We start from the raw sequence: 14,458 nt of genomic DNA on the forward strand, positions 1-14,458 counted from the left end.
CAAACGGAAGGCATTTCAGTGTAAAAGGAAGCTGTTTAAACGTAAAAGGAAGTTACCTTCCTATTTGCCATGTTTGCAATGATGGACAGGAGTCGTGCTCTCTCTGAATGCAAACACGCTTTGTGAATCAGAAAGCTTAATTTTTTGTTTTGGTTTTATTTTAATTTAATTTGGTGCATTTGAATGGAATGTGATGAAAACAAAATGTAAAAAATGATAAAAACATCTGAAATTCGTTTATTATGCCCAGGAGAAGGTTTAAATATGCGATAAAGTACATTAGATTAAACTGAATTAGCAATTGATCTTATAATAGTGGGCAAAGCAAGAACATTTGGTAAAATGCTAATTGCTTCAGTTGTAGAACAATATCGCATTTGCTATCGCATGCGATACACATCTGATAATAAAAACGATATATCGCATATCTTCAGTGAAAAACAAAACACAGCACTTTGAATTAATGCCCCTCCATCTGAAAGCACATGATGGAGATTTACTACTAATCACGGAACCAGCTTTACTGATGAGATGCTCTTGACAATCACATGTGATTTATCCTGCAGCCCTAAATATATAATTCAAATCTGAGAGATTTCTGTCCCTCCACTGAAAGTCTATTCACCAAAAACTGATGCTTCAAAAGTTTATAAAGAGATTGTAAAATAAATCTGTGTGAATTGAGTGGTTTAATCCAAGTTTTCTGAAGAGAAGACTTGGATTAAACAATTTACATGATGAACTTGATTTACTTGATATGATTTATTTATAGGCTTTTATTCACATATAAACATTGATTAGCAAACAGTGTTTGTAGTATCCAGTTTTGGTAAATGCTGCTAGGCTAGGAACAAATCAAACACAAAAAAAATGTTCTTGTTTAAAAGAAAAAGAAAGAAAAATGAGGAAGACGTTTTATGCTTTCATTTTCTTTCTGATGTTGAGTCTGTTCTTATCATCGTCATCCAACCGCTGAAGACTTGTGGGAAAATCTCTGACATTTAAGATATAGAAATGCTTTTTTTCTGCAACACCCTAAAGTTTATAATCATAACTTTATACAAATTGACATTGTTACACTTCCTCGTGAATGAATATTGTCTAATTATTTCCAATGATGAAGCTTAATCAGAGAATTGACACTGTCATTAATATTTTCCAAAAAATCCAAAGTGTAAGCTCAGGTGTGCATTAGTATATAACATAAAATTAACTTGAATATGTAAAATATTATTATGATTTTTTTTTTTAAGTGAAAAGAGTTGAAGCATCCACAGCTGAATGGATTCAAAAGAACAGCATTTATATGATTTTTTTTCTTAATTAAATCTTACTTCAAACTTTTGAATGGTATAGTTTCTACAAAAATATGAAGAAGAACAGCTGTTTTCAACATTGATAATAATGATAAATGTTTCTTGAGCAGCAAATCAGCATATTAGAATGATTTCTGAAGATCATGACACTGAAGACTGGAGTAATGATGCTGAAAATTCAGCTGCACATCACAAGAATGAATTACATTTTACAAATTATTAAAAAATACATAATCTGTAATAATATTTTACAATATTACACTGTAACAAATCGCAAGGATTTACAGGATTAAAGAATATTATTAAAAAAAAAATACTGTAGTTAGAAATTGACTGTGAAATTAATGCATGCTGTCATTTTCTTACAAATTACTGAATGATGCTAACATCACAGTCATGTACTGCTCTTGTTTTACAGTGAATTACAGTCAAAAAGCTTCCGTGAAGAAAGCCGTTGCTAGTAAGCGGCAAGTTCAAACTAGATGAACATTTTAGGGATACAGGACAGTCATACCACTTATTACACAGCTTTTTACCACAGAAGCCACAAGAGATATTGATTAGAGATGAAATCTTACCTTGCATGCCAATAACAGACACTTAATATGTAGAAACAGGTTTTAATAGACTCTAAAATGAAAACAATTCAAGTGAGAGCGCATTTTACCAAACTGAAAGGTCAATAAACTAAACATGCTGATTTAGTTAAGATGATTTATGAAATATTAAGAGCTCTTGACCTCACTATTAAACAACTGCAAAGTTGTAAAGCTGAAAGTGCATCATAAAGTTATTGTCTCTCAAAAGAAAGAGTCGACTCTGAACTGCTGAAACAAGTCATTTTAAATTCGGATCCCATTCCACGAATTTCACACGTCACAAATTCTTATATTTGCATAATGCCCACCTATATTTTGCGTGGACCTCCCACGAAAACGAACCTCATGGCTGTAGCTCATTCGTGTGGATAACGTAATGTCGAGAAGTTGCTGTGCTCTTCACTTCCAAAAGATAAGGCTGTAAAGAATCAGTGGTTCATCTTTACTACGATACCACAGCAGTATAATCACAACTTTTTGCTGTGTTCTCATCATTTCACTGACGACTACGTCTGCAATCTCCACGATTTCAATGCGGGTTTCGTAAACTGGTTGTCTTTGAAAGATGGGTTAGTGTTTGTTTGAAGCAATATTTTCTGGGATTTTATTCAATTATCAATAACGATAATTACAAACCCGATTCCAAAAATGTTGGGACACTGTACAAATTGTGAATAAAAACAGAATGCAATGATGTGGAAGTTTCAAATTTCAATATTTTATTCAGAATACAACATAGATGACATATCAAATGTGTAAACTGTGAAAATGTATCATTTTAAGGGAAAAATAAGTTGATTTTAAATTTCATGGCATCAACACATCTCAAAAAAGTTGGGGACAAGGCCATGTTATCACTGTGTGGCATCCCCTCTTCTTTTATAACAGTCTGCAAAACGTCTGGGGACTGAGGAGAAAAGTTGGTCAAGTTTAGGAATAGGAATGTTGTCCCATTCTTGTCTTATACAGGCTTCTAGTTGCTTCAACTGTACTTAGGTCTTCTTTGTCACATCTTCCTCTTTATGATGCTCCAAGGTTTTCTATGAGTGAAAGATCTGGACTGCAGGCTGGCCATTTCAGTACCCGGATCCTTCTTCTACACAGCCATGATGTGTTGTAATTGATGCAGTATGTGGTTCTCGCATTTGTCAGGTGGAAAATGCAAGGGTCTTCCCTTGAAAGAGCGACGTCTGGATTGGAGCATATGTTGTTCTAGAATACCTTTACCTTTCAGCATTGATGGTGTCTTTCCGATGTGTAATGCTGCCCATGACAGACGCACTCATTGCAAACCCCATACCATCAGAGATGCAGGCTTCTTGAAGAAGAAGATTGATATAGTGTTAGTTCAAAGAATCCTCCCATTTGAAAGAGGAGGATGTACACAGATGTAAAAATACGTTTTATGAAGTTGGTATCTCATTCCATCTAACAGGATACTAAAACCAAGGGTGTTCTAATATTGGTGCGGAGGACTTTAAATATTACTATTTTAGATAAAGGTTGTGATACAGACGGTAGAATAACACATAAAAACAAGAAGTCTTGTCTGCCTTGGCAAGGTTGAGTTGAAGTCAAAATTGTTGCATCTCGGCCAAATACATATATACATGTATACTATTTAATGTTTAAAAAAAAGAAATATACATGCCCACTAATATGAAATCCATACTAATTCATATTATGTTAGTAATGAATGCATATACCCTTGTGAATAACTGAGAAAAAACTGAGAAAAACATCTGAAATTCGTTTATTATGCCCAGGAGAAGGTTTAAATATGCGATAAAGTACATTAGATTAAACTGAATTAGCAATTGATTTTATAATAGTGGGCAAAGCAAAAACATTTGGCAAAATGCTAATTGCTTCAGTTGTAGAACAATATCGCATTTGCTATCGCATGCGATTCATCTGTGATTATGAACGCGATATTGCGTAGCTTGTCAGTGAACTACAGCTCTGTGTAGTTAATGACCCTCCATCTGAAAGCACATGATGGAGATTTACTACTAATCACGGAACCAGCTTTACTGATGAGATGCTCTTGACAATCACATGCGATTTATCCTGCAGCCCAAAATATATAATTAAAATCTGAGAGATTTCTGTCCCTCCACTGAAAATCTATTCACCCAAAATTGATGCTTCAAAAAGTTCATAAAGAGATTGTAAAATAAATCCATGTGAATTGAGTGGTTTAATCCAAGTTTTCTGAAGAGAAGACTTGGATTAAACAATTTATATGATGAACTTGATTAACTTGATATGATTTATTTATAGGCTTTTATTCACATATAAATATTGATTAGCAAACAGTGTTTGTAGTATCCAATTTTGGTAAATGTTGCTATGCTAGGAACAAATCACAAAAAAAAAATGTTCTTGTTTAAAAGAAAAAGAAAGAAAAATGAGGAAGACGTTTTATGCTTTCATTTTCTTTCTGAATGTTGAGTCTGTTCTTATCATCGTCATCCAACCGCTGAAGACTTGTGGGAAAATCTCTGACATTTAAGATATAGAAATGCTTGTTTTCTGCAACACCCTAAAGTTTATAATGATAACTTTATACAAATTGACATTGTTACACTTCTTCGTGAATGAATATTGTCTAATTACTTCCAATGATGAAGCTTAATCAGAGAATTGACACTGTCATTAATATTTTCCAAAAAATCCAAAGTGTAAGCTCAGGTGTGCATTAGTATATAACATAAAATTAACTTGAATATGTAAAATATTATTAGGATTTATTTTTTTAAAGTGCTGTTGAAAAGAGTTGAAGCATCCACAGCTGAATGGATTCAAAAGAACAGCATTTATATGAAATAGATATCTTTTGTATTATTCTAAACATCACGGTTTGATCAATTTCTTGCTGAATAAAAGTATTATTTTTCTCTTAATTAAATCTTACACAAAAATATGAAGAAGAACAGCTGTTTTCAACATTGATAATAATGATAAATGTTTCTTGAGCAGCAAATCAGCAAACAATATTAGAATGATTTATGAAGATCATGTGACACTGAAGACTGGAGTAATGATGCTGAAAATATAGCTGCACATCACAAGAATGAATTACATTTTACAAATTATTAAAAAAATACATAATTTTTAATAATATTTTACAATATTACACTGTAACAAATTGCAAGGATTTACAGGATTAAAGAATATTATTTTAAAAAAATACTTTAGTCAGAAATTGATTGTGAAATTAATGCATGCTGTCATTTTCTTACAAATTACTGAATGATGCTAACATCACAGTCATGTACTGCTCTTGTTTTACAGTGAATTACAGTCAAAAAGCTTCCGTGAAGAAAGCCGTTGCTAGTAAGCGGCAAGTTCAAACTAGATGAACATTTTAGGGATACAGGACAGTCATACCACTTATTACACAGCTTTTTACCACAGAAGCCACAAGAGATATTGATTAGAGATGAAATCTTACCTTGCATCCCAATAACAGACACTAAATATGTAGAAACAGGTTTTAATCGACTCTAAAATGAAAACAATTAAATTGAGAGAGCATTTTACCAAACTGAAAGGTCAATAACCTAAACCTGCGGATTTAGCTAAGATGATTCATGAAATATTAAGAGTTATTGACGTCACTATTAAACACTAACCACTCTAAAGGAAACACAGCAATAGCTCATAGTAATAATAAAGAGGTTGACAAACCAGCTCGAATGAAAGAATAGCAGAAATGAGAGAAACAAAACTTAATATTATACATCAGACCAAATTAGACACCCAAGTGTGAGTTTAATATTTAAAGTTTTGACAGATAACGATACATAATCCTAAATAGGGACAGGAATGTAGAGAAATAGGCTTACAATATGATAATTGTACAGAGATATAATTGGATAATAAAAAAAGGGATATGCAACAATAACAGTCATATTTAAATATGTGACCCTGGAGCACAAACCCAGTCTCGAGTCTCTGGGGTATATTTGTAGCAATAGACAAAAACACATTGTATGGGTCAAAATTATCTATTTTTCTTTTATGCCAAAAATCATTAGGATATTAATTAAAGATCATGTTCCATGAAGATATTTTGTAAATTTCCCTACCATAAATATATCAAAACGTAATTTTTGATTAGTAATATGCATTGCTAAGAATTCATTTAGACAATGTTTAAAGGTGATTTTCTCAATGTTTTAGATTTTTTTTTGCACCCTCAGATTCCAGATTTTCAAATAGTTGTATCCCAGCCAAATATTGTCCTCCTAACAAACCATACATCAATGGAAAGATTATTTATTTAGCTTTCAGATGATGTATAAATCTCAATTTTGAAAAAAATTAAGACTTAAGACTGAAGACTTAAGGTTTTGTGGTCCAGGGTCACACATAGAGACCAAGAGTTCTGAATGACTAATTAAGTGGGTTAAATATTAGTAATACTTAATGGGTTTTCAGCATGTTAGTGCTTGAAAACCAGTGCCAAATAGATATGCAGAAGATCCGCTAAGGGAAGCAGTCAAAAGTGGGATTTTTAGAGTGAAAAAGACAGTTCTGAATTAAGAAAAGATATACTGGTTTTTCGACCAATTGAGAATCCAGTTCCCAGGAATTTGACCTCCACCCCACCCAAACCAATATATCCACCCGTGTCAACTCCGAGTCCCACTTTCACATCTATTGGACCGGCACTAGCTGACGCGCTGCCAATTTCAGCCTGAGCCATTGCTCCGGCCCCGAGTCTAGCCGCAGTGGCTTCAGCACTAGCTGAGGCGTTTGGGCCTTTGGCTTCTACCCTAAATACACTGAACTCAGCACTAGCTCGTCCAAGTCCTGCTTCTGCATAGACTCCAGCCTTGGGAATCCTCTTTCCTGGTTTGTTCTCAAAAGCTTCCGCATATGTTCCAGCTCGAGCATAGGTGACTTCTGCATTGGCATCTGCTGGTCTGTCAAATGTGTCAATCATGCCTATGATGCCGCTTCCTGAAGCAGTGGCTGATGCAAGTTCCACACTTGGCCTTGTTGAAGAACTCTTATTCCATTTCCATGTTTCCTTTTTGTGTAATTTCTTAATATCACTTGAAACAGTGAGCTTGACTTTGGGCTTTTGTTTACGCAGACTTGTGTTATAAAGTATATCACATCCTTCATCTGAAAATAAAACACATTCGTTTTAGTGCAGTGCAAATATAGACAGACCTTTTGAAAAATAACAAGCTTTGTATGAATTTACTGTGCCTCGTCATAGCTGCTATTTTACACTGAATTGTGAAGGTGAAAAGATATTCTGACTCAACCTTAAAAGCTGTAATTTCTGGATTGGGTGTGATTTAGTCTAGGTCTAGGATTTGTTTTGCTTACACAGTCCTCTCATTTAGAGGTCACACTTATGTTGTTCACAATTTTATTTTTATGAAATAAACTTACTATATTTCATTTCAATATAATATTTATTATTTTGAGGGGTATTTCATGATACTGAAATATTCCCATCCAAATTTATGGCCATTTAAATGTAGAGAAAAAAGATAAAAGCACATTTTATACTATTGTAGGTCATTTTACGACATGAGTTAATTGTCATTACTCGTCTCAGAATAGGACATACAGGGCTCAATAAGACTCTGCAGAAATGGTTTATGTACACATTGTAACCGACCTGAATCAGTAAAACATATAATAATAGAATGTCATGCATATGAAAATATGAGAATAATATTAAAAGAAGTATTTGAAAAGCATAAACTTAAATTTACTTTGGAAAATATACTTGGAGCAGTCAAAGGAAAACATATGTACAGTTAATTTCATATCTGAAAAAGACTACTAGAACGAATATGAAAATCATATGTAGAATAGTGTTTTTTTCTCCTGTTTTCTTTCTCAGTCAGACATTTGTTCCACACTCCAGTGCAGCAGGTGGCAGTAAAGCACATATTAGCTGGTTTGCCATCTTCCAAAAACACTTAAGAAGAAGAAGAATTTTCTTTTTTTGGGGTGAACTGCCCCTTTAAGCTGCTCAAGTTTTGGAGAACACAAGCTTCTGACCGTGATCGAAAATAACCATGACTGGAATTACAATTCATCAAGATACAACAAATAAGCTGTTGCAACGCAAGTGGATTTATGTAAGAAGACTGAAAGAAGTGTTAAACATTTGATGTTGAAAATAAACAACAAAAGGACTTAAAGGACTCCCGTGTCGTAAGACAGTTCAACAAGGAAGATGCACGTCAGACTTTATGGACTTACTTTAAGAAAACTGCATGTCCCATACAACTATTTTTTTTTTTTGGTTAATGCAGTATTTAAGTTAAAATTGGAGCATAACTTAAAATCCACTGAATGGAGACAGCTTAGTGCCACCTGGAGAAAATAAATAAATAAAGATAATAATCTGTAATACCATGGTGTAGCCACTACATGCCTGTAAAACCCCTATATATTAATACAATATAATAATAATAATAATCAATGCAATTATGCTGTGTATTCCCTAGTTACAAAGACTAGTTTTTGCCAAAGCTTAGATTTCTGAAGTTTCAGTTTCTGCATCAAAAGCCAGAAGACAGAGAAAACATTTTGTTATCCATAATCTAATTTGAACATCAAAATTCAATAAAAACAGGAATGCTTTATTCATCTGGTTATGATTTGATTTCAACCTCTTAGAGGAGTCTTCTGGCTCAGCTTACTATTAACAGTCTATTCACCGTCGCTCTTAGTGTGTGTGTGTGTATGTGTGTGATACAATTTAATTGTATCTGTGAACCGCTTTGGAGAACTTGATGTTTCTCTATTTAAAGAGAAACGAGCTGCACTTGCATGGCGGAAACAGCTGCCCAAGATGTGTTTCAAAGATAATGTTTTATTTATTGAGTGCCTTTCCCAAGCTCAAGGTTGCTGCACAAGGAGGAAATAGGCAAGACATGGCGTCAAGAAGATACAGACATAAACAAATGAATAATCATAAATGTTCAAAATACATAGAAACATACATATACAGTACATAAAGACTTCAACAGAGGTGGCCTGAAGATACTGTTAGATAGATAGGAGATTTGAAAGAGAAGAGAGTGGAGCTGCCCCGAAGTGTTAAAGAAAGGGATTTCCAGAGTTTTGGAGCCATTGCACTGAAGGATCTTCCACCCAGAGATGAGAGACCAAAGCGGGTTATATTAGGCAGTTTCAAGATGGCTGCGAGTGAAAATACTTGTCTTAAAGGGACTTTGCTTGAGATGGCACCGAAGTCATGTAAAAAAATAAAACTGATAGATAAACCAACTTTATTGGTGTTTAAATAGTATTGTACATACAGGTGCTGTATTATGCAGTACATAAAATATTGAAAGGAAACGTGTTTTTTGTTGCTTCATGAAAGTGTCTGAAATGGTTGTGTATTGGATAAATATTGCATGTTAACCACATCATCTGTGACAAAGTATGCAAACAGAAAGTGTACGGCTTCACGTCTCTTTTTTTCCATCTACTCCAGACTTGTTGGTTTTACTCAACCTTGCAAGCTAATATTTCTGGATTTGGTGTGATTAGGTCTGAGTTTGGTTAGCCTACATCTTCATAGTGTGTTAGTAATACTATATTTTACATTTAATAAAGACACATTTCATTTTTTTTTTTAAATATGACAATTATCTATTTCATGCAGAGAGTGTTTAAGAATATTCAGAAGCACACATAACAAACTACATTGAGAAAATTAATTCATAAATCCTAAAAATAAAATACATAAAGTAACAAATAACACTAAAATGTAGAGTTTATGCAGTCAGTGTTAGTGAATACAGACAAACTATTACAATACGCTTACCATTTTCATAATCTCCATGATCGGTAGGTATTTCACAGTATTCATCTGCAAATGAAAGAGGTGAGCTTTAATGCATTTAAAACAGACATTTAGAAAAAGAAAAAAAAAAAAACATTTATATAAATGTACGCAGTTTTGCACTGAACATTGTAACTATGACAAGTTTTATTCAACCTTGCAAGCTAATATGTGACCACGGACCACAAAACCAGTCATAAGGGTAATTTTTTTTAAATTGAGATGTATACATCATCTGAAAGCTGAATAAATAAGCTTTTCATTGATGTATGGTTTGTTAGTATACAATAATATTTGGCCGAGATAAATATTTGAAAATCTGGAATCTGAGGGTGCAAAAAAATCTAAATACCAAGAAAATCATCTTTAAATTTGTGCAAATGAATTCTTAGCAGTGTATATTACTAATCAAAATTTATGTTTTGATATATTTACAGTAGGACATTTACAAAATACCTTCATTAAGCATGATCTTTACTTAATATACTAATGATTTTTAGCATAAAAGAAAAATTAATAATTCTGATCCATGCAATGTATTTTTGGCTATTGCTGCAAATATACCCCAGCGACTTAAGACTGCTTTTGTGATCCAGGGTCACATATTTGGTGTTATTCAGTCTGAGATTTGCTTTTCCTACATCTTCATGGTGTTAGTATAACAATATAGTTTTACATTATACATATTATATTTTTCAAATTCCTTGTGTGTGTGTAAACATACTTGGTAATAAAGCTCTTTCTGACTTCTGATATATTTTTCATTTAAGAAACATATTTCAGATTTTCTTGAAATATGACAGCAATGACCTTTTTCATTGATTTCCTTCAGTGTTTGGGAATATTCAGAAACATATAACAGACTATATTGAGAAAATGAGGAAGGAAATAAATACACAAAATGAAATACATAAATTAACAAATAATCCAAAAATGTAGAGTTTATGCAAAGTCAGTGTTAGTAAATATAGACCAACTATTACAATACACTTACCGTTTTCCTCATCTCCGTGGTTGAAATGTCTGGTATCGGGTATATTACGGAATTCATCTGCAGATAAAACAAATGAGCTTTAATGCAGTTGTAAGAACCGAAATTATGTCCACACGAAACCAAACTTCAGGAACTCACACAAAACAGATGCCATGCAACAAAAGAATAAAACTAATCTGGAGCAAATGACACCACCTTCCCAGAACTCATTTATGACCACTTACTCTTCTCCCCCAAAACTGAAAGTATACTAAGAATATCTATATAGCACATATGATGTATCTTGTGAATCTGTTGTTCTTCCCTTCATGTTTAGTGTCACTGATAAGGTCTCTGTGCAATTGGTAAAATGGTCTCAATTTCACAGCAGTCTCTTATATTATGAGAAAGATTGAAATCTTTTGATTGGTCTCCCTCAGGGTCTGAGAGAATGTTGTCCAGGTGTGACTCTTGGGTCACGGGACCCTGACGAACCAAAAGGTCTTCTGCTGTCCAGTAAACATCTCTCAATCTTAGATTCATCTTTGAGCAATTAACGTTACGATTTTTCCTGAATTGGAACTGTATTTAATTCTGCATTGCTTTCTCATTGTTTATTCAGGAAATCGGAATGATCCTGACAAATAAAATGTTATATTTGATTTATTCTGAACTCTTCTGAAATCATTATGACTAGTAGATTAAAGGGATACTTCACCCCAAAATGAAAATTTTGTCATTAATCAAGTACCCCCATGTCGTTCCAAACCCATAAAAGCTTTGTTCTTCTTAGGAACACAATTTAAGATATTTTGGATGAAAACCGGGAGGCTTGTGACTGTCTCATTGAAGTAAATAACAGTGTCAAGGTAGAGAAAAGTATGAAAGACATCGTCAGAATAGTCCATCTGCCATCAGTGGTTCAACCGTAACGTTATGAAGTGACGAGAATACCTTTTGTATGCGAAGAAAACAAAAATAACGACTTTATTCAACAATTTGTCTCCTCTGTGTCTCTCCACTTCACCGTAGAGCCATTTTGAAGAACATCCGCTGAACGCAGGCAGCTTACGCTCTTCTGTGTCAGCCGTGACACAAGGATACATATTCTACGTGTATTTACGCTTTGATTTGAATGAAAACAGCGTATCTGTGCAGTGCAGCTGAGTGCTTGCATTCAGCAGATATTCTCCAAAATGGCGCTACGGTGATGTGGAGAGACACAGAGGAGACAAATTGTTGAATAAAGTCATTATTTAAGTTTTATTCGTGTACAAAAAGTATTCTCGTCGCTTCATACGGTTACGGTTGAACCACTGATGGCAGATGGAGTATTCTGACGATGTCTTTCATACTTTTCTGGACCTTGACACTGTTATTTACTTGGCAGTCTATGGCACAGTCACAAGCCTCACGGTTTTCATCCAAAATATCTTAAATTGTGTTCCAAAGATGAATGAAGCGTTTACTGGTTTGGAATGACATGGGGAAAGTGAATAATGTCAAAATCTTCATTTTGGGGTGGAGTATCCCTTTAAAGGTATTAGTTCATTCTGTATCCTCTGACTAAACTCAGAACTGGCGAGTTTGTGAGCGTGAGGTCCGTGTAAATCAGCCGACGAGAGGCCTTAAGCGTTAGGACATCCCTAATAAATGAATAATTTAAATGATAGGATATTCAGAATGATCAGATATCTAAATTAATACGTAATCGATATTTGCAATCAGTTTTTTAGTTAGAAATAAAGCCTTAATTTAATGATTACTTGAAACTGGAGTCAGATTAAACACGGAGCTAGACTAAAATTGAAACTAAATCCTGATCAATTAAGTGAACTTTGCAGAAGCGCAGATAAAAGACCTACATGCATTAAAGCTTTGCCCATGCATTGGATTCCGTCGTTGGGCCAACTGGGTGGTCCTTACACAGTGCAAATAAACACAGATCTTTATATTAAAAAGCACTTACCATTTTCATGTCCATGGTGTCTTAATTGTAGTTTTTTTGACATTCTAGTTTGTCATAGATTCTTATTCTCTTTGGTGGAGTGTTGTTGTGTCACAGTCAGTACCCCTGTTTCCTATTTATAACCTGCACCATCAACTGAAAGTGAAAGGAAAACGAGAAGTCCCGCAGTATAGGTGTAACTGGAACAGCCTATGCCATTGATCACTTTTCTGGAGCCTGGTGTCATTTAAAAAAACTGTACAAATTGAAGTGGTGTATGATGATGAAGAATATGTGGTGATGTGATTTCCCATTATTCTGGAGGTGCCGGATATTACGGTGCGCTCCATGGATATAAAAGGAGATAGGACAGACGCCTAATGAAGCACGTTTAGCTGGGTCCTGGAAGTGACATCAATGTTGGTGCGCCAGGTGCACATTCTGGAGATAGTTACGAATCGTAACTTACGATGTGGCCTGTGTCTGTTATGCGGGGTTGTTTGAGACTTGTTTTGTTTGTAGTGTGGCTGAGGATAAAGCATTGACGTTGTAGGTTCCCAGCAAGCAATTTTGAATTTTAAAGACGTCTATTAGCCGTTCAAACACAGCCCAGATGTCTAGGCTAAAACAAGGCTGAATTTGGGCTGTGAGTGAAAATTTAATAGACGTCTTACCATAGCCCAAGAATAGACTAGTCATCAAATAGACAGCTAATGAATGCCTACATATATACATCTAATAGACAACGAAAAGGCATTCCATCCAAACAAATTAAATATACAGCTTTTATTAAGAAAAATAACATTTAAGACAATGCATGGCCTAGTCACGGATCACTATCAACTACTATCTGCTCCCTTCACTAAAATGTCACTGTTCCTAAACATGATAACAAATAATATAGATAAATAATGAGCTAGTGGTAGTGATATTTGGCATTTTTCAAATATCGGCATTTGCCGATAAGTTTTTCTGTTTAGCCGATGCGCTCGAGATGGGACTTTTATTTTGACGGCGCCTGCTCACATTCTCCCTCTTGTTCGCCATCGAACAGTTCACACAAACATGACTGAACCGATTCGATTCGATTGAGTGAGTCATTTACGGTGGAACCGTTCCGATTGATTCAAACTCGTGACTTCGATCATTCAATTCAAGCGATTCATTAGCAAACACCAGATTAAAAGAGCCATTCATTTTTGAATTTCGACCTTTTTTTTTTCTGCTTGCATTTGCATTTCTTTCTAAATGTCGATGGACAGGCCTATTTTAGGAGAAACGTTTAGGGGTTGGTTATTTTACCCTGAAGTTTATGAGAAAGGTGATGATAACATGATCTTCAGGAAAAATTACATTTCATGTAGCCTACTTTATTACATTTGTTGATGAATGAATATTGTCTAATTACTTGCAGTGATTAACTTTAATCAGAGAATTGACACTGTCATTAATATTTTCTAAAAATCCAAAGTGTAAACGTGTGTGTAGTCTAAACCATAAAACTGACTAGTGTATTATTATGGTTCTTTAAAAAAAATGCAATTAAAAAGAGTTGAAGCATCCAATTCAGCTTTGTATGTTTGTGGAAACTGTATATATTTAATATTTCAGGATTCTTCGATGAATAGAAAATTCATTTGGAAAGCATTTATTTTGTAACATTATACATATCACTAATGTCACTGTATTTGTAGTAGTATTTGTAGTATTTTCTTAAGGGATTTGTATTTGTGTATTCTTTCTTTCTTCCTCATTTATTTATTTATTATGTTTTTAGAACCGTACTGC

The 14,458-nt window shown here is 34.1% G+C and overlaps 1 protein-coding gene and 1 long non-coding RNA gene across 2 annotated transcripts; both read right to left on the reverse strand.

Moving 5' to 3' along the window:
- Nucleotides 1–6,284: 6,284 nt before the first annotated feature.
- LOC122146683 lies at nt 6,285–7,149 on the reverse strand. The gene is made up of 2 exons (XM_042766986.1): nt 7,137–7,149; nt 6,285–7,054 (listed from the first exon to the last, which is right to left on the reverse strand). Exons 1-2 carry the CDS (start codon nt 7,147–7,149, stop codon nt 6,438–6,440), a joined length of 630 nt encoding a protein of 209 aa, XP_042622920.1. The 3' UTR covers nt 6,285–6,437.
- A 2,441-nt stretch (nt 7,150–9,590) lies between these two features.
- Nucleotides 9,591–12,805, reverse strand: LOC109060637. Its single transcript, XR_006161249.1, has 3 exons — nt 12,692–12,805; nt 10,744–10,800; nt 9,591–9,776 (listed from the first exon to the last, which is right to left on the reverse strand). It is a non-coding gene; the product is annotated as an uncharacterized LOC109060637 (long non-coding RNA).
- Nucleotides 12,806–14,458: the final 1,653 nt, after the last annotated feature.

The sequence above is a fragment of the Cyprinus carpio genome, chromosome A11 (genome assembly GCF_018340385.1).
Source record: "Cyprinus carpio isolate SPL01 chromosome A11, ASM1834038v1, whole genome shotgun sequence".
NCBI lineage: Eukaryota > Metazoa > Chordata > Actinopteri > Cypriniformes > Cyprinidae > Cyprinus > Cyprinus carpio.